The 21,464-nt window shown below is 44.3% G+C and overlaps 1 protein-coding gene across 1 annotated transcript in view; it reads left to right on the plus strand.

Annotated features, from left to right (window-relative positions):
* The window catches only part of HYDIN (HYDIN axonemal central pair apparatus protein), a 469,694-nt gene that overhangs the window by 383,999 nt on the left and 64,231 nt on the right, over positions 1-21,464 (plus strand). Inside the window, exons 57-66 of the mRNA XM_077984568.1 lie at positions 126-225; positions 2,166-2,334; positions 2,820-3,058; positions 5,000-5,117; positions 10,159-10,363; positions 11,386-11,621; positions 14,805-14,956; positions 15,075-15,264; positions 19,591-19,693; positions 19,918-20,205. Coding sequence (XP_077840694.1) covers positions 126-225; positions 2,166-2,334; positions 2,820-3,058; positions 5,000-5,117; positions 10,159-10,363; positions 11,386-11,621; positions 14,805-14,956; positions 15,075-15,264; positions 19,591-19,693; positions 19,918-20,205 — 1,800 coding nt within the window. The remainder of the gene's footprint in view (positions 1-125; positions 226-2,165; positions 2,335-2,819; positions 3,059-4,999; positions 5,118-10,158; positions 10,364-11,385; positions 11,622-14,804; positions 14,957-15,074; positions 15,265-19,590; positions 19,694-19,917; positions 20,206-21,464) is intronic.

Below are 21,464 nucleotides of genomic sequence, written 5' to 3' on the forward strand. Positions count from 1 at the left end.
TTCAGAAAACAAATTCTCTTAAACTGTCACCATGCATTTTCCACATGAACTTCAACAGGCACTTCCCCTGCTTCCCACTCTCATGCCCGCTCACCCCTGTCTGCCCTGGCCCCTGGTCTCTGCAGGAGCTGAAGGGGGCCTGGATTTTGGGATTGTCAGGGTCACAGAGGAGGTGAAGCAGCCCCTGCAATTGAAGAACCGTGGGAAATACGAGATCGCATTCAGGTAACTGGAATCCCATCGGGTGTAAGGCCATCAAGTCCACCGTGGGGAGGAATGTAGGGAAATACGAGATCACATTCAGGTAACCTGAATCCCATGGGGTTTGTGGCCATCAGGTCCACCGTTGGGAGGAATGTGGTCTGGGAAACTTTTCTTATCAGTCAGTCAAGGAAATCATAAGAACCGTCTCTGCTTTTTTGCCTCCCTTGGCTTCAAATGAATGGAATTCCACCTGCTAAGGGAGCAGAGATTTTCACATTGCTCTCAACTCTGCAGCTTAACAGGGGCCTTTAAGTGGCCCGGATGTACCTGGCCAGTTGGAACTGTGGGTGTCTGGGAGTGGAGGAAGAGACTTGGGGAAGAGGCTGGGAGGGGGAGATTCTAGGGGTGAGAAGAGGTCCCGGGGTGGAGGGAGAGACTGGAGATGGGTGACCTGGCCTCAAGCTGTCCTGCCTTCTGCCAGCTCTTATCTGCTTTACAAGGAGATAAAGAAAATCAGCAGATTTCATGTGAAGAAAGGCCTTTCCTTTTTCATTACATTCTGAGAACCGTGATATTATACAATCCAAATAGTGACTTGGTGGAGTAGAGCTCCAGCTTGTGCTCATCCCCTGAGATTAAAAAGGAAACAAAGAGGCTGGGTGTCATGGCTCATGCCTGTAATCCCAGCACTGTGGGAGGCCAAGGTGGGCAGATTGCTTGGGCCCAGAGTTCGAGACCAGCCTGAGCAAAATGGTGAGACCCCCCCCCTGCCTCTACAAAATACAAAAAAAGTTAGCTGGGCATGGTGGTCGTATCACTTGTAGTCCCAGCCACTTGGGAGACTGGGATGGGAGGATCACTTGAGCCCAGAAAGGTGAAGTCTGCAGTGAGCCATGATCATGCCACTGCACTCCAGCCTCAGCAACAGAGTAAGACCCTGTCTCAAAAAAAGAAAAAAAAAAAAAAAGGAAAGAAAAGAAAAAGAAAAAAAGAAGAAACACGAAATCAGGGAGGTTCCTCAGCAAGGAAAGGGTGGCACAGGGGGGGAGGAGGGAAACACCCCTCAGACAGGGCCACACAGCCCTTCATGGCAGTGCCCACACTTTTCATTCCTTGGAAGGTTCTCCTTCCCCAAGAATTCACAATTGACAAATAGACTTTTCCCCTGTCACTTTGGAATTAGTGCTAAGTGGAATCTTGCCTGTTGGTGAGTTTTCTTTTAGATTAAGACAGGGGCATTAGCTGTGCTCTTTGAGGTTGCATGGAATGGAGTCACTCTCAGGTTGGAACAGGTGATAAAGGGTTTGTTTAAAGAATGTGCAGGGAAGTAAGGAAGCACAGGGGTGCAAGTAATTGGGCAACCAGGGTCTCCTGGAGCATGGGGGTGACATTCAGAGCCCCACAGCAACTCCGAGTATCCCACCTCTGCCTAGGTGGGATACACCTTGAGCCTACGCCAGTCCCTCTGTCAGTCTCATGAGCCAGCTTCTTCCTGTGGTTCTTGCCTCACCTCCAGTAGGCCATGGGCTTCCTTCCCTAGTACCTCTGTTGCAGGGCCCCTGCCCACTCCCTGCTCTCTCTCCCCAGATTCCCTGGTTTCTGTGTCACTGTTTGCTCTGCATGTACTGAAAGCCAGACACACAAACAGAGAAAGAGAGAATTAATTTAGTTGGTCCTTTTTCGGTATCCAGTGTCCCTGTTGGACAGAGATCTCCTGCAATGGCCTCTCTTGACCATGGGATACAGTATGGCTGTCTTTGCCTTGAGCATTAATTCCTGACCTTGTCAGTCCTGGCTAAGGAGAGGCGATCACAGCGTACAAAGCACAGTGGACTCTGCCAGACATAGTGGTTAAACAGGGTTGGAGACACAGCAGGCACTCAACCATGTAGAGTCTCCTCTCTTGGATCTTGAGTTCCCGGCATAATGACTTAGGCTGACTTTTTATTCTTGTCTTTCAGCTTTTCCGTGGACTCTATAGGGATTTCAACACCTAATATAAATTCCATGATCTCAGTCCAACCCAGAAAAGGTTCACTGACCCCAACAGAAAAACCCACAAATGTCCAAGTTTTCTTCCGTGCAAAAAAGGAAGTGAAGATCGAGCACCAGCCTGTTCTGCGCTGTCAGGTAAGAGAGCTCCAAAGGGAGGGGCTGCCTCAATGGCAGGATCATGGGACTCCCGTTGCAAAGAAGGATACATGACCTAATCCATGCTCCAGGAAGAAAAGGGGAGGGTTGGGTGGCAACCGGATAGGATACACCGGGATTCTCTTCTAACTAGCAGGCAAAGTCATCAGAATTAGAGCCAGAGAGGAAATGTGCCCCCAAGTCTTCAGGGAGCATCAAAGGCAGGGAAGCTGAGTCCCATCATCAAGTGCAAAGGATGAGCAGGGAGTTGAAAACAGGAGGAAAATTTGGCTATGTTGACCCTTGGCTGGTACACAGTAAGCTCCGTTTTAGTGTTTGCTAATATCATTGTTGATGCAATAATACAAAGACAGTGAAATAACATGGCTTCATGTCAATGATGAAAATAGGGAACGGGGTAGATAATAATAAGAATTCTGTAGCTACAACAGTGGCTGACTTGCTCATTCTTCTTCCCTTTCTAGATTATTGAGCCCAATATTTCAGAAGGAGGTGAGATCATTGCCAGCATCCCAATTAAGTTTTCCGTGAATGCAGTATATTCCAAATACAACATCACCCCCTCCTCTGTCATCAACTTTGGAGCTTTGATCTGTGGCGCTCGTAAAAGCACCACCTTCACCATAGAAAATCAAGGTGTTACTGACTTCAAGTTTGCCCTTTATAAGCTGACAGGGGAGAGCCCCATTCATCAAAAGAAAGCGTAAGACAAATATTTACTTAACTCACTGCATTCCCTCTTTAATTTGTGCTTTATATTTTATAAAGAGCTTTCCTATATCTTACTTAAATTCATCCAATCCCCTTTTGTGAGTGAGGTCTGTAAGATTTAGAAATGGCTCATTTAGATTATGCACAAAAGCTGGGTGCGGTGGCTCACACCTGTAATCCCAGCACTTTGGGAGGCCAAGGCGGGCAGATCATCTGAGGTCAGGAGTTCGAGACCAGCCTGGCCAATGTGGTGAAACCCCATCTCTACTAACAATACAAAAATTAGCCAGGTGTGGTGGCGCATGCCTGTAATCCCAGCTACTCTGGAGGCTGAGGCAGGAGAATCGCTTGAACCTGGGAAGCAGAGGTTGCAGTGAGCCGAGATCAAGCCACTGCACTCCAGCCTGGGTGACAGAGTGAGACCCCATCTCAAAAAAATAAAAAATAAAAAATTTTTAAAAGATATTATACACGGAATTACCAGTAGATCTTGGTGTGAGCCCACATCTTTTGACTCCAGGTTTCATAGATTTCCTATAGAATATATCATAAATTTTAGTTGAACAAACAGTCTTCTGCCTGGAATTTTTTCTGTTGTCCTGGTGCTTCTGGTGTGATAAAGGACTTATTAGATCATTGTCCTATGTGTCATTCTGTACAACGCCAAGAAATTATTATCACAGCAAGCTCAATCAAAAGAAATCATAGCAGTGCTTCATGGTGGGGCTGCCTTGGAAGCGTGGAAGAGAGCAAGTGCGGTGATGCCTTCAGCCTACCAGGGGCTGTTGTTGTTACTGCCTGTTACTATTACTGCCTTCTGCCCATGCAGACACCATCACAAAGCTACCTTCATAGTTGTCCCAACAGCAAAACTCCATGTTCTTCAAAAGGAGGCTGTCAATCAATTCACCCAAAACAATTGGTCTTTTGAGTGCTTTTGGCTTCCATTGGGCTAACATACTCTTTTTGGGCAAATTGAGAGGTTTTTACTGATTCCTGAGACACTTCTGATTTAATTTTGACTTTCTAGTTAATTCTTTTAAATAGGATATATGGCTTTACATTGTTTGTAGTTGTTTTATATTTCTGTAGCTATTCTTTTCTGTTTTGACAAAGTTTGAACATTTTTTAAAGTGCAGAGTTAAATTGTGTAAAGTCTCTTTCTTCCTCATTTACTTTCAACCGAATTTTTTTACAATTTGTTTTATAACAATTTAATGTCTATAACGATTATAACTTAATTCTGTTTTGCTTTGCCTTGTTTTTTATTTATTTTTTATTTTAGCATGCACAAGTTCATGCAAAACACACGAAAGGGGGTTGAACTTCAGGTGTTCTGGTCATTAAGCAAGTGAATGCTTAAATATATAAAATTCTCAAAAGTTTAAGATGCATTTCAGATACGTTTGAATATTTTAGGTGAACTGGTCTCTAGGCAAACTAATTATTGGATAAACTAGTTTCAAGGCAAGTGAACAATTACCAAGACCTATATTTGAACTACTGCTTATACTAAACCTTAAAAACATCACGACTATAAATGTGAAGATACAGAAGAGCTTAATTTATTTGCCATTTCACTTTTTTAAATGAGATTAAGTAAAACATTTGACATCCACAAGTAATTTTCTACAGACTGCTTTCCAGTGAACTCAAGTAGGCATTTAAAAATTACTATCTTCTTGCAGTAATTTTCAGTGTCCCTATAAATCATATTTAATAAGTATAATTACCGCCTAGTTTCCTTACAATTGTTAAATGAGTTTGGTCAGTGATTAACTAGCTAATTATGCCACTCCAATGTCCTCTTGGGCAAAGACAGGCCCCTTCCCCCATTCCTAGGAGAAGGGACCTTGCAGGAAAACAGACAGGTGGTATCTAATGTTACCCCCCACCCCACAACCTAAGGGTATATTCTTGCTTCTTTAATCAGAGCCAGCCACGTCAGACATGCAAGATCCCGAGAAAGTGAGAGCTTCTACAAAACTGGCCCTTCCAGAGCAGCCAAGTTCTCTGACACGATTCAGAGAGAAATCACCACCACAGGCCAGGTGCGTGTCTTTTTCCCTGTTCATACAGATACCCAGTAAAGCCAACTCCCAATTAGCTCCCAAATACCTCCCTAGGATAATAGGATTTGAATCCATCATGGCAGGAATATGAAATAATTATACTGAAATATCACTTGCATTTTAAACTAAGATGTTAGAGCCATTACTTTGGATATCCTCTTTTGCTTTAAAACCTTCATTGGCTTGCCATTGCCTTAAAATTGTTTCTACTCTTCATGAAATGTATTTTAATCAAGAATAATTTGTTTATAAGAAAGAGAAGCCCATTCAAACAGGCTTAAACAAAAGGAGATTTGAGGCTTGCTGTTTCTGGTAAGATCAGCTAGATGTACTTTTCCCTATTCTTCCCAACTAAGTACAACTAAAAACCCTGGGCGTTGTGTATAAAACAGACAGACTTCAGACTCTGAAAGGTAGAGAGAAGAAACCAGACCAGCCCCAGGGTCCTTGGGACCCAAGGAAGATCAAGGTGGTGAGTTCCCAAGTTTTCTTTTTGCCTCACATCTCCCAGACTGGGTGCTGAAGCAGCCAGCAACCCTAAAACACCAACAGACACAGACAAAAAGCAAGCCCCAACAGAAGCCTACTCCTACTCTCTTTCTGCCTTCCTAGGTTGCCCCTAGTAAGACAGAAAACTTCTAGATAATAACTGTTCTACTCCAGCCAAACACCAAAGAAAAATATCTGGTCCCACACCACCTCTGCTAGCAAAGGCCGAATAGAGATATTAGACTCCACCCTTTCCAAGCTGTCATGAGGTGCCCCACCCCCTTGCAAGGGTGGCATCAGAGAAGGTCAAATAGGAAGCCAAGACTTTCATTCCCATGGGTGGTAACAAGCATCCCCCATCACCTCCAGTGCTGTTTGTGGAGATACCACATGGGAAACCATGACGTCCACCCCAACCTAGTGGAAATGAGACATTCCCCCGTCCCCTGCTGGAATGGTGTCAGAGGACCCCTCCATCTCCCATAGCATCAGCAGAACAGTAACAGGCACTCACCCGTCCCCACCAGGAAGGTATCAGTTGAGGACTAGTGGATAGCTGGGACACCCACCCCTGCCCAGCAGGAATGATGAGTCTGAGTGGGGAATCTGGACTACTGCCCCCACCTGGCAGTAGCAAGGCAGTGCACTACCTTCCCCAGCCAAGATAGTGTCAAAAGAAAGCCAGCTCAACCAGATTTAAATCAGATCGCAAGTATCATAGCATAGCACCCAAAATGTCCAGGTTTCAAGTGAAAATCACTCATCATACCAAGAACCAGGAAGAATTCAAACTGAAGGAGAATAGATAAATGCTAGATGACAACACTGAGATGACAGCGGTGTTAGAATTATCTGAAAATGTTTCAATGAGCAATTATAGGCATGCCTGGAAAAATTTTAAAATAGTATGTCTCAGCAAAGAAAGAAGATGTAGAGAAGAAGCAAATGGAAATTCTGGAATTGAAGATAAATAAACAAATTTAGAACTCAATGGATGGGCTCAACAACACAGAGGGAACAGAGGAAAAGAATCATTGAACTTGAAGACAGACAATAGGAATTCCTGTGTTCGTTTCTTATTGTTCTCACAACAAATTACCTCAAATTTAGAAGCTTAAAGTATTACACATTTTTTATCTTATTGTTCTGTAGGTCAGAAGTGCTAAAATCAAGGTGTTGGAAGGGCTGTATTCTTTTCTGGAGACACCAGGAAAGAATCCTTTTCATTGTTTTTTTAGCTTCTAGAGGCAGCCCACATTCCTTGGCTTGTAGTCCCCTTCTATCTTCTTCAAAGCCAGCAACAGTGGATCGAAGCCTTCTCACATCACGTTACTCCAACCTCCTCTACAGTCATATCTCCTTCTAACTCTCTTCCATTTCTAAGGACCCCTGTGATTACACTGGGCCCATTATAATCCAGAATAATCTCCTCATCACAAGCTTCTTAATGTAATCATGTCAACCAAGTCCTTTTGCTGTGTTAGATAACATATTCGCTGGTTCCAGAGATTAGGATGTGGACATCTTTGGGAGGCCATTATTCTGCCCAGTCTAAACAAAAGAGAGAAAGTAGACTCTGTTTTGAGTCTCTTGAAAGTCTATTTAAGTCTAATGATAAAAAATGAATAGATGCTCAGGGATCTGTGGAACTATAACAAAAGATCTAATGCTGTTTTCATTGGAGTTCCAGAGAGAGTTACAAAAGAGGGTGGAACTGAAAAGGTACTCAAAGGAATAATGACAGAAAACTTTTTAAATTTGGAAAAAGATGTAAACCTACAGACTCAAGAATCTGAGCAAACCCAAATAGGAGAAACCAAAAGAAATCCTTACCAACACACATCGTAGTCAAACTTCTGAAAATTAAAGAAAAGAAAAAAAAATCTTGAGCACATCAGGAGAGAAATGAACCTTGAATGACAGCAGATTTCTTACAAAAACCATAGAGACCCAAAAGAAAGTGGCATAATATTTTCAAGTGTAGAGAATCAATAACTGTGAACCCAGAATCTTATATCCAGCAAAAATATTTCTCAGGGATAAATGGAAAATCGACTTTCTCAAATGAAACAAGGCTAAAAGAATTTGTCACTAGTAGACTTACCCTAAAAGAATGGCTAAAGGAAGTTCTCAAAACAGAAAGTAAATAACAGAAGATGTAATCATGGAACATCAACAAGGAAGAAAAAAACATAGTAAGCAATAATGTAGGTAAATTCAGTAGACCTTACTTCTCTTCCTGGGTTTTCTAAATTATGTTTGTCAATGGAAGCAAAACTATAATACTGTCTGATATGGTTTTAAATGGATGTAGAGGAAATATTTTAGAGCAGGGTGGAGGAAAGAATCAGTGAACTCAAAGACAGACAAGAGGAATTCTTTATAAAAAGCAGGTGAATGAGCAGTTGTTAAGCAAGATGGTAAATACTATAATTGAGGTGCTTGTACATGGATAGACTCTAGAAAAATGGAAGAATGAAGTCTTGCTGTTCTGGGTAGCTGTGAACAGTTATTGAAGGCTTCACGGAGGAGGAGGTGCTTGATTTGTGTATCAGAATCATGTTTGGTTGCAGATAGCAGAAAATCCAACGTTAGTGGTTTAAACAAATATGGCATATTTAAATGGGGGAGGCAATTGCTGGTGTTGGTTTCACAGTTTATTGTTGCTTGTGATTCTCTTGGCCTTTCCCTCATGGTTCCAAGGTGGCTGCTGCAGCTCCAGCCACAACCTCTGCATTGAAAGCAATGAGAGAAGCAAGTTTTCTGCACTCTGTGAATAGCAATAATTATTGATTGAAGTGAACTGGGTTTTCTACATGTTGGTTTTTATGTCTTTTCAAGTGGTTTCCTCTTGTCAAGCAAAGGCTTCTGTTTCATTAACATACATAATTTTCTACATATGTTTCTGTAACTCTCATCTCTTCTACAATTTTTTTTTCCTTCTTTGACTACCATATCTTCTCAGCCTTCAGTGAGACAGCCTCTCCAGCATTCTGCCTTTCAGTTGCAATGAACTTATCCTCTCCTCTACATTGGCAACTTATTTTAATGGTCACAGCCTGGATCTTGCATCACAAGAAACTGAGGTGCTTCTGAATCCTTGATTTCCAAGACCTCTTTCTCTGACTGCTTCCCTTTCTCCTAACTTTCTGCTACCTCAGTTCTACTCATTTCAGCTGTTCTTTGCCCCTACTATGACCTTGCTCCTTTGAGACAACATCATGCCATTTTCTACTATTCTCCAACCTTCTCCTCTGTCAGGATGGTTTATCTGGGAATCACCGGTGCCCAGGACATCTCCTAGCATATAGTAGGTATTTAGTAAATAGTGACCAAATTAGTTAATAACAGCTTCCACATATGTTTCTGCAGTCACACTGCACAATGCTAGGGGCTGCATCCACACAGATGCCTGTGTGAAGAGTGCCACTAGACTCAGCACTAATTTCTGCTGTGGTTCCTAGATCTGGCAGGAGGTCCTTCACAAACCCCAGCTGCCAGAGGTTTTGCACAAATCCAGTTGCCAGGGTATGAGTCCAGTGTGGCAGAACACTCACACAAGTCATGCAAAGCAAGTTATCACTCACAGATAGGTAGCAAGAACTAATAGAAACTTCGTATTCATGGACAGCTGGTCCCCCAAGGCTCAAGAAAGCTGCCTTGACCAAATGAAGTCCTGCCTATGCATGCCCCACTTCACACTGCAGCTGAAGGACACCAAAAGCATTCTGTCCTGGATTTTGTGCTCCAGAGGAAATGTGGATCTCTGAGCTGAAGGACATTCTGTTCTAGGAAGGATGAGAACAGAGCCTGGGCTGTTCCAGACCCTCCCCTTATCTCAGGCCACTGCATTGTCAGCACATTCTACGGTCATCCAGAAAACTACAAGCAGGAGAGAGAAGAGCAGGCACACCTAAGGATTGCACCAACATCCTGGGTTTTTTGGGTTTTTGTTTGTTTGTTTGCTTGTTTTTTAGCACTAATTCTATACCAGATGCTATGCTACATGCTTCACACCTGTTATTTCATTTAAACCTCCAGCAATCTCTGGGGTTGCGGCTTTAGCCCCATTTTATAGATAAATAAACTGAGACTCAGAGAAGTCATTTGTTTAAGGTCAAACAGTCAATATTTAGCAGGGCTGGGATTCAAACCCAGGTGTGTCTCACTCAGAAGCCCATAACCTCACCCACTACTCCATTCTGCACCCATCTGATTCAAGATGCCCAGCTGAATAAGTGCTATATGATGTGGAGTCTGTCTGTTCCTTTAAACCCTTAGTTGAAACACGATTAGTCTGAAGGAATTTGCATAGAAGGAAGCTCTGAGAGAGCAGCCTGTCATTGAAGACCCCCTGCCCATCCCAGGCCCTCTGTCCCTCCAGGAGGAGAGGAGTGAGGGCCCAGAGAGTGCCTGTGAGAAGAAGCCCCACGTGTCTCTCGCCCTCTCCACACCATCTCACAGCCCCCATGGTCTGGCTGTCACTCACTCTGCCTCCAAGTCTCCTATCCCTCCCACCCTTGTCCTGCAGGCCCGCTTCGCCCATGGCATGTTCACCGTGTACCCTGGGTTTGGCTCCATCCCTTCCGGAGGACAGCAGGTCATCAACGTTGACTGTGTGGCTGACCCCGTGGGAAAGTGTGAGGAGTTTATAGCCATCGATATCTCCGGCCGAGACCCTACAGTTCAGCCTGCCGGCATTCCTTACACTTTGCTGGCTGAAGCCTGTCTACCAGGTACTCACCACTCACATTGGACAACACCACTTAAAAGATGTTTGTCTGAGACCAGGTGCAGTGGCTCATGCATGTGATCCCAGCACTGTGGGAGGCCGAGGCGGGCGGATCACCTAACATCAGGAGTTTGAGACCAGCCTGGCCAACATGGCAAATCCCCGTCTCTACTAAAAATACAAAAAATTAGCCGGGTGTGGTGGCACATGCCTGTAATCCCAGCTACTCAGAAGGCACTCAAACTCAGGAGGTGGAGTTTGCATTGAGCCAAGATCACGCCACTGTACTCCACAACAGAGCAAGAGTCCATCTCAAAAAATAAATATATAAATAAGAGGCCTTTATCTGTAACACTTCTACCTCTTTCTTGCAAGTTTTTCCAAAGATGTCTGTCAGACATGGCTGGGCTGCTTCCTTTGGGGTCCTGGAACTTCCTCTAGTGTCTTTAGTTGTATTTTTCCAGGGCATATACCTAAGGGAGGAGGTGCAGCTTCACACTCCCAGGAGGCTGCTCCTGGATTCCCAGATGAATAGTGTTATCTGAGAATCATGGTGGGATGGGCTGTAGCACAGGACCCAGGAGCACTGAGTCCTGCTCATGGCCAGGCCACTCCTGGTGGGCAACATGTCCACAGAGAACAATTTTCAGGTACTGAGCATACAAAATCTGTAACCCAGCAGGAGGGCACATGAGGTGCAAAGAGAATGCCTCGTGCTTTGATGATAGGATCACTGGAGCCTTGAAGCATAGTGGGCCAGTTGCCTCCTTCCCTCCACAGCCCACCCCAGATCTTGGATCTTGCCATTGGGAGAAAAACGCTCACTGGAGTATGGCAACCAGCAAGGGCAGTACAAAAGAGGAAGACCAGACAGAATGTTTCCCATCCCTCACACCCCCTTGCGTGACCTCCCCTATGTGTCCTCCACGATTCTCCTTTGTGAGAATCCAGAGCTCCAAATTAGGAATTACAGAGAGGGAATCCAGCGATCAGGCTGCATCTCATAGTCTCCCCTTCACTCCCCAGCCTTTGTGACCGAAAACAATGCCTTGATATTTGAAGAGCACCAGATATGTACCAGCGCCACCCTGCACCACATCCTGCAGACCATAGAGAGCGGGGGGCTGTTCGTCGAGGACGAGAACAAGTTCATCTTCTGCAATGTCCTCGTGGGCCGCCGAGCCAAGGCTCGTTTCAAGATCAGCAACGTGGGAAAGATCGCCTGTGATGTCAACATTGTAGTCAGGCCTATCTCCAATAAGGTAAGACGCTCCCATTGGCCCCTGGCCCACCGTGATTGACATAAACTTGGAAGAAGGGCTCTCAGCATCCTCGGCTCTGGAGCCTGTATGTGTGAGTGGAAATTATCTGGCCCTGCTGGAAGTTATGTGAAGTAACTGGGGGTTTCCCCTAGGCCAGTGGTGATACATTTGTCCCAGTGGGTGTCTCCTCCGGGTACCTTTGTGATAAATGGGTACGCATGAGTGAGCAAACCGCATTCCTCCATTAAACGCTCACTATGTGCCTAAAATAGAGAAAGCATGGTGGGGAGAGGCTAAAGTGAGCACCAGCTCCAGACAGGCCTGCCTCCAGCTGCATATTCTGCTGGTAAGGGAGATTTGGGGGCACCAGATTCTGAGGATAAGGTGAAATGGTGAGCACTTTTTAGCCCTTCCCATGTGACAAGCACTGTGCTAAGTGATTTATATTTATTGCCTCCTTTTGCCCTCACAACAACTCTTCCAACTTTGTATTATTATCCCAATTCTACAGTTAGGGAAACTGAGGCTTAAAAAGCTAAATCCTTCCCCTAGGTCCCAGAGCCTGAGAATATAGGGCTGGGCTTGAAGCCAAGCTTCATCCACATACAAGATGAAATAATTGCCCATTCAGGGGTCTGCCAGGCTCGAAACTGCCTTTTCTCTCTGAGTCAGATCATACTTTTTTTCACAGCAGAACAGAAAATTCAGGATACCAAGAGAGGTCTTAATCAATGGGTTTCCGTCACCCTTAATTTCCAATCCAGTGTGTAGCAAATACTCTAGTTTTATGGTGGCTGCTTCAGTTCTCTGCCCAAAAGTCGAATCTGGGCCCAGGAGGCCCTCAGCCCCTGGAGCTGGCATTGTTCGCAGCTGAGGGTGGTGGGGAAGTCACCAAGGGTGTTGGTGTCAGCCTAGAGCTACATATGGAGTGTGCATTCCTGGGGGAATGTCAATGCAGAGAGGTGTGGTTGGGGAGACTACATAATCCCTTTTATGACTTCCTTCAGACCCTGGTGACACCCATTCATTCTCTGATTTTTTTTTTTTTTTTTTTTTTGGAGACAGAATCTTGCTCTGTCGCCCAGGCTGGAGTGCAGTGGCGCGATCTCAGCTCACTGCAAGCTCTGCCTCCCAGGTTCACGCCATTCTCCTGCCTCAGCCTCCCAAGTAGCTGGGACTACAGGCACCCACCACTATGCCTGGCTAATTTTTTGTATTTTTAGTAGAGACGGAGTTTCACCGTGTTAGCCGGGATGGTCTCGATTTCCTGACCTCATGATCCACCCAACTCGGCCTCCCAAAGTGCTGAGATTACAGGCGTGAGCCACCACGCCTGGCCTATTGTCTGATCTTATTTGGGATACTAAGGAGCAACTTTCTCCTATTCTGTACTAAAAACATAAAAAGTGAGCAAGGCCTGTAATCCCAGCACTTTGGGAGGTTGAGACGGACGGATCACCAGATCAGGAGATCAAGACCATCCTGGCTAACACGGTGAAACCCCGTCTCTACTAAAAAATACAAAAAAACTAGCTGGGTGAGGTGGCGGGCGCCTGTAGTCCCAGCTACTCGGGAGGCTGAGGCAGGAGAATGGCATAAACCTGGGAGGCGGAGCTTGCAGTGAGCCAAGTTCCAGCCACTGCACTCCAGCCTGGGCAACAGAGCGAGACTCCGTCTCAAAAAAAAAAAAAAAGAGCAAGACTGATTTTTCTTTTCTTTTTCTTTTTTTTTTTGAGACAGTCTCACTCTCATTGCCATGATGGCTCACTGCAGCCTCGACTTCCTGGGCTCAAGTGATCCTCCCACCTCAGCCTCCTGAGTAGCTGGGACTACAGACACGCACCACCATGCTTGGCTAGTTTTTGTATTTTTTGTAGGGACGGGGTTTTACCATGTTGGCCAGGCTGGTCTCGAACTCCTGGGCTCAAGCGATCCTCCCACCTCCACCTCCCAAAACGCTAGGATTACAGGAGTGAGCCACCACACCCAGCCACAAGCCTGATTTCTAAAGAGAGACTGTATAAGAGGATTTGCAGAAATCACATGTTCTCCTCCACCCTAGTTCGCAGACTTGAAGGCTATCCCTCGGAAAAAGCAAAGAGAAACCCGAGGACCCTCAGTTTAAGAACAAGAGGGAATAGTCAGTCTTGAATCCCACCTACTTCCCATGAGAATGAAAAATCCTTTTAAGGCCATGCCAGGGCTCCCTACAGTCCCAAAACACTGCCACAAGATGGGAACAGATAAACTGCTGTGGGAGGTTGCTCTAGCCAAGGCTCTTGGAGTTACAAGGAGCAGAAATCCTCTCAGATTAGCCCAAACAAAGCAAGGCTTACTGCAGCAAATCAGACACCTCAGACACAGGTCAGAACACATCACGTGGCTGGGACTCCTTGGGACTGGCACCATCACCTGAGGCCCACCCTTTAGAAGACCAGCGGATGCTCTGTCCGTCTGTCAGTGGCCACATGTCTCTCTCACAGGGTTTCCATTGCTTCATTCTCTCATCTAGCTTTCTCATCTTGCATATGATTCAGCCAGCTCGCAGCTCAGCTCCACATTTTAACAACCAGCACCGGCCCGGCACGGTGGCTCACACCTGTAATCCCAGCACTATGGGAGGCCGAGGCAGGCAGATCACTTGAGCCCAGGAGTTTGAGACCAGCCTGGGAAACATGACGAAACCGCATATGTACAAAAAAATAATAATAATTAGCTGGGCATAGTGGCACACACCTGTAGTCCCAGCTATTTGGGAGGCTGAGGTGGGACGATTGCCTGGGTCCAGGAGGTCGAGGCCACAGTGAGCCATGATCATGCCACTGCACTCCAACAGAAGTGACAGAGCAAGATCCTGTCAAAAAAGAATTTAAAAACCAACCAACACCAATCTTTGGGCATCCCAGTTTAGTTGACAAGGGTGGGGTAGGAGGGACAATATCTGGATTCCTGGCTTAGTTCATCAATTTGAGTCAAAAATCACAGGTCTAGCCAAATCTGGCCAGGCATCATTCAGGGCTGGGTCCCAGGCTGTCCCCTCCAGGGCCCCTGACCCTGCAGGCAGTGGAGCATGTCCACCACGGCACTTAGATGAGAGGCGGGGGGGGGCTCTTGGAAATAAGGAGTATGCCTGGTGAGAATCCAAAGGCGCTGACATACTCTGGTCTCTGCCCCCATCACCAGCCCTTTGCCCGCATCACCGACATTTTTGAAGTGGAACCCAACAAGATGTGCATTGCCAGTCATTCCCATGCCTTTGCCACGGTGTCCTTCACCCCGCAGATCATGCAGAACTACCAGTGCATCTTTGAGGCTACCTTGGATGGCTTGCCCAGGTACCAGCTCCCAGCTCCCAGCTCCCTCTCCTGCAGCAGGACTGCAGGCCACACTCCCTAGGGAGTGTCATTCCCACCACGCCAGACTGACAGGCTACAATCTTCCTGTTCCCCACAGCACCCTGGCCAAGAGCCGAGGCCTCGTGTTTGACATCGCTGGTGAGGGGAACCTCCCTCGAGTGACGGTTGTGCGGCCAATTCTTCATAACCAACGTGGAAACCCCTTACTCCTCTTTAAGAGGCTTCTGCTTGGTCGTTCAGAGAAGCTGCCTCTCATCCTCAAGAACAATGGCGTCCTCCCTGCCCAGGTAATACTGGAGGACGAAGCATGAGGCTGAAAGGGAGAAGAATCCAGAAGTTACACTTCTGCCATTGGGGCCTCTGCCATGCCTAATGTATGAGGACTTCTCTGTTGATCCGCACGCATTAACCTGTGTGTCACGGACTTGCAGAGGGGAATCCGGCATGGTATTTGTCCTCAAGGAAAGAAGGAAACCGGATTCCACAATATATCATTAACTACTGTCCAAGGTAGCGTGCAGTGACGTGCATCAAGCTGAGTGGGCAGGATTATGGGTATTAATATCTTCTTTAGTTTTTAATTGTTTTCTGTAATGAACATTGCACTTGCAATAAGAATAAGACAAAAAAGAAACTTCAGTAGGGGTGAGAAATACAACATCCAAATGTATTTTGATTCGATGATTAAATTGTGGTTTTATTTTACAAAAAAAAAGTGATGTATTGTGCTCTGCAAGGGACTGTAGGACTTTTGAAAAAGATCTATTCCCATCTAGACAATAAAGGGAAAATTCACTGTAAATGACATTTGAACAGGGCTCATTGAAGGAGCTGGGTTTCAGCAATGCCTTCAGTGGGCATTTGGCAGTCCATGCAAACCAGAAAGAGAGAGAAAGCTTCAAAGGTGCAGAAGCCAAAAAAAAAAAAAAAAAAAAAACATGCACGCTACTGCAGGAGCTGCTAAGCACCCAGCTTCATGAGAGCATAGGTATAGGTAGAAGAGCAAGGAAGATAAAAATGAAAGGATACAGTAATGGAGCAACTTGTGTGGAAGGCTTGGGATTCTCTAAATATTTTAAACCCTACAAGACATTGCTACTGTTGTTATTGCTACTGTTCTTACTATTTACCCTTTTATGGCTCATTTAGGTTTATTCATTTATTAATCATTTTTATTGCTTTTTATTCCTGGGTCTCCAATTTTCTATCTGTATTTGTCAGTTGTTGTGCTACCAATAAAGACATACCTGAGCCTGGATAATTTATAAAGAAAAAAGAGGATTCACAGTTCCACATGGCTGGGGAGGCCTCACTATCACAGTGGAAGGCAAAGGAGGAGAAAGACATGTCTTACATGGTGGCAACCAAGAGAGCTTGTGCAGGGGAACTCCCATTTATAAAACCATCAGATCTTGTGAGACTTATTCACTATCACAAGAACAGCCTGGGAAAGACCCGCCCCCATGATTCATTTACCTCCCACCAGGTCCCTCCCACGACAAGTGGAAGTTATGGGAGCTAAAATTCAAGATGAGATTTGAATGGGGACACAGCCAAACCATATCACCATCTTAGACACTTTTCCTACCAAATGAAGAATACTCTTTAGTGTTTCCTTAATGTGAGTCTGCTGGTAGTGAAGTCTGTATTTCTCCTTCATTTTTAACATCATTTTTACTGGCTACAGAATTCCAGTTTGGCAGTTGTTTTCTTTCAGCAAATGGGAGATATTATTCTAATGTATTCCAGTTTCCATTGTTACTGCTGAGTTGTCAGCTGTAAGTCTAAAATGTTCTTTAAGACGGGATCCCCAACCCCCAGGCCACAGACCCATGAGCAAAAGGTCATCTGTCTTTGCAGCCACCCTCCATCACTCATATTACCACCTGAGCTCCCCTCCTGTCAGATCAGCAGCAGCATTAGATTCTCATAGGAGTGCAAACAGCTATTGTGAACTACACATGTGAGGGATCTAGATTGCATGTTCCTTATAAGAATCTAATGCCTGATTATCTGAAGTGGAACAGTTTCAACCCAAAACCATTCCCCAGTGCCTGGTCCATGGAAAAATTGTCTTCCACGAAACCAGTTCCTGGTGCCAAAAAGGTTGGGGACTGCTACTTTAAGGCATTCTTTTTTTCTGACTGCCTTTTACATTTTCACTTTGTTTTCTACAGTTTTACTATGATATGTCCAGAAGTGGACTTCTTTAATTTATCCTTGTTAGAATTCAATAGACTTCTTGATTCTGTGGATTAAAGTTAAGTCAATTTTGGAAATTTTCTAGACATGTCTTTAAATATTGTTTCTATTTCATTCTCTCTAATCTCTCCTTCTGGGATGATAATTAAATACATGGAAGACCTTCTCACTATATCTTCTGTGTCTCTCAGTCTCACTATATTTTCCACTCACTTTTCCTCTGGGCTTCATTCTGCATAATTTCTTTTGACCTGTCTTCAGTTTATTAACTCTCCCTTTAGCTGTATTGAATCTACTGTTAAAGTTTCCATTAAGCCCTTAAGTTATTATATTTTTCAATCTTAGAATTTCTATTAGGCTGTTTTAAAAATCTGAATAATTCGTGTTTACAGTTTCTAGCTGAAATTGTCAGACATGACTTTTATTTCTTGAACACAGTAATCGTAGCCATTTTGCAGTCTGTACCCAATAATTCCAAAATCCAAAGTCACTGTGGCTCTTTCTGATATTTCTACTCATCTTTTTCTACTATTTCTACTCATCTTTGCCCATGTTGCCCTGCCTTGTCACGTGCCTAGTTATCTTCTGTTTATGTTTTGGGTATGACATTGTAAAAGTTATTTAGAAATCATTAAACTAAGGATCATATTTTTCTTGAGGCAATTTTCATTTGCTTCTGCCCAACACATGGGGGCACTAGAAATTCAGGATCACCTTAAGCCAGTGTTAGGGTTTGAGATTTTCTGTATTACCCAGAAGACTTAGAGCAGGATTGCCATCCTTGGGAAAGCTGGTTCATATCCAGCTCACCTTTCATCTTAATGAGGTCCCAGACCAGAAGAAAGCATTCTCACCTTCCACAGACCTTGAATTTTTGCCCTCTTAGCACCGAAAGACCATCAAAAGTGCAGACAACGCCTGTAATCCCAGCACTTTGGGAGGCTGAGGTGGGCAGATCAGGAGTTTGAAACCAGCCTGGCCAACATGGTAAAACCCCGTCTTTACTAAAAACATACAAAAATTAGCTGGGCATGGTGACTCGCACCTGTAATCCTAGCTACTCTGGAGGCTGAGGCAGGAAAATCGTCAGAACCTAGGAGACAGTTTGCAGTGAGCCAAGATTTCGCCACTGCGCTCTGGCCTGGGTGAAAGAGTGAGATTCCATATCAAAAAAAAAAGTGCAGACAAGCCTCCTGTCTAACTTTTCCTGATTGGCAAATGCTCTGGACAAAAACTGCCCAGAAAGTGAGACTGACCTTGCTGGATTTCTATACTCTCACCGATCCTGGTCTATTTATTCCTCATTCTCTTCATAGCTCTGTGATACTTAAAAAAAATTTTTTTTTACATATTTAGTCTAGCAATTACTGTTGCCTTTAGCTCAGGTTACCTAGTTTACCATTACCCTGCATTGTTTCCATTATTGTGGCTTTATGTTTTAGCATTCTAGTTCAGTGAATTCCTACCCACCCACTCCCTGTTTTTGTCATTTTTCTTAACAATTTTCACCTATTAATCTCTCAAATGAGCTTTATAATTATTTTATAATGCTCCTTTAAAAATCCCATCAGGAAGCCTCTCAATTCAGGAGGATTTCTACTTGCAGAGTATTTAGACTCTCCACCAGAAACATTTAGGATTTCCACTCATTTATTTAGATCTTTTACGTCAATATTCTTACATATAATTCTTCCATATAGTTTCTTATTACAAGTTGTTTCTAAATACGTAATTTTTTATCTCAGAAGCTTCCCATGTGATACCACTATTTCTGCCTTCTCCGTGCCTCATATTTTATATTCAATCTTTTTCACGATGGTGCCAGCATTACTGTCTTCTAACAATGCCTGCTGATGTCTCATATCTGAAATCAGATGCATAGCTTTAGTCTTATCTTCCTTACAATGGGCCAGAAACCACCACTTTCTCCAAGTAGGTCAAATGCCCACCTTGTTTTTTCTCTTATCGTGGTAGGATGCTCAACATGACACTATCAGGCAACTAAACTAATGCATAGCACCTAGGAGACACTGTTTTTTTAGGAATTCACATCAATGCAGGCCCTCTTAGAATTATAAGTATTCATTTCCATTTTATTACCCTAGCGTATATTCTATAACTGCCTCTGTTAATGACAGAGGTGTTGGCAACCACATTTTGACACTATGTACCTACGTGATCTGGAAAGTTCTGCATACTCTTTGGACCTCCATTTCCTCACTCAGATAACAAGGGCTGATTTGACTGAATGTTTTTGTGCTCTCCAGGACAAAAGAAATTCAAAAACGTGAATACTGGGCACAATAACTTTTTGGGGTCCCGCCCCAAACACAGTACAGTATCTCACCCCAGACTCAAAGCCCATGAGCAGCCTGTAAGCCTAGCACTCATCCCTGCTTTCCTTCTGCCAGCTGCATGTTGACCTGCGGGATGAGCTAGGAGTCTTTTCCCTGAAGGGGAGGCCCACCACCTCGTACATCTACATCACAGAGGAAAACAAACCACATGAAAAAGGTAAGTGTGGGGAGAGTGCTTCTAGAAGGCAATGGATCTCAGTAGCTGCTTCATTAGGGTACCGCTCAAGGCCCAACCAGAGGGGAATGTCCAGTCTGGTCACCACTGGCGTCTGGCTAAGGCTCGTTCCCATTCTAGGGTTACTTTCCCTTCAACCGGGGTCTTTATAGATACACATTTCTTGAAACTGGTTCTAAATCATACCTTCTCTCTTCTCTTTGCAGCAAAGAAAGCTCATACAGCCTCCTTGGTTGTTTCTCCTGGAGATACAGCTGAATTTGATGTCTTTTTCCACTCCCAGAAGGTTGGGAGGATGAGAGGTATCATCCACTTGTCAGTGATCAACAACCAGTATGAGGAGACCACCATCCACATGGTGGGAGAGGGCTATGAGGATGACATCACCTTGGACAACATCCACGGGCTGGTGGCCCCCACCAGCCAGGAAGACATAAGTATCTCTGAGTTCACAGAGATAGTCGAGGACAATGATATGGAAGACTTAGTGGCAGGTGGGAGAAACAGTAGTGAGGTGTTGACAAGTGTTGGCTATTGGGTCATTTGTTTTAAATGAGAGTTAAATTTAAATAACGGGTTGGTTAACTCCCTGAGAATTTAGGACTGACTGACCTTTTCACTACGCTATGCGCTGGTGTGCCTGGCTCAGTCATGGCATCCATCCTTCCATTTATTCATGTGTTCACTTGATGAACATGTATTGAGCACCAAGTACATGTTCCAGGCATGCTGATCCCTGGAGTTTCAAAATTAACAAGGAAGTCTCTACTCTTAGGGAGCTTATAGTTTGATATTCAAATTCCAGTTCAACTAATAAGCAAATAAATGTCTTGCAGTTTTTCCTGTCTGCATTTATTAGCTGGCTTGTGTTGGCATCGTCTTGTTTAATTAGAGAGAGTATAGGTTTGGGCACTTCTAGAATATCACTCTGCACAGCCCCACTATTCAACGAGCAGTTTGAGATCCTATGGCATCAGCATCACCTGGGAGCTTGTTAGAAATGGGGGTTTCAGACCCACCGTGCCCTGCGGAATCAGCATCCACATTTTAACAAGATCCCAGGTGATGTATTTTTATACTAAAGCTTAAGACATGTTGTGCTGCAATCTATCAAGCACTAAAGCTTCATTTAATTGACATTTTTAGGGGTTGGAAAAATTTATCATCGAATTGTTATCATCAGAAAGCATTGGTTAAGCACCCTAATTACGTGGTTGGTTGCTAAAAAGTGAGTTATAAACAGAGTCTCATAGTTTTTCTAGAAGCTTAATTAAAGTCCTGGAATGTACCATTAGGTGGTCTACACAACATGGGTTGAAATCAACACTCTTCATATACCTGGTGTTTCAGCTCTGTTTGAGGCTACAGGGTGACATCTCTCTTATGAAGGATCAAGCAGGAGCCAGCAGTGAATCTAAGTTCAGAACTCAGATTTCATGCCCATTATAGGATTGCCAGAGTTAGCAAATCAGAATACAAGACTCCCCAATAAATTGGAATTTCAGTTAAACTCTGAATAATTTTTAGTATATGTATATCCCAACCATGGCATGGGATATACCTATCCTAAAAATTATTCATTACTTATCTGTAATTCAAATGTAACTGGGACTCCTGTATTTTATCTGGCAATCCCAATCCTTTATAATATTTTCTCACCGAACAAATGGAGTTGGGGACCTATGTTTTCTCTTGTACAAATGGATGTGAGGGCTAAGGTGGGTGAATGGATGACGGATGGATGGATAGAAGG

This window comes from Macaca mulatta, chromosome 20 (assembly GCF_049350105.2).
Source record: "Macaca mulatta isolate MMU2019108-1 chromosome 20, T2T-MMU8v2.0, whole genome shotgun sequence".
NCBI lineage: Eukaryota > Metazoa > Chordata > Mammalia > Primates > Cercopithecidae > Macaca > Macaca mulatta.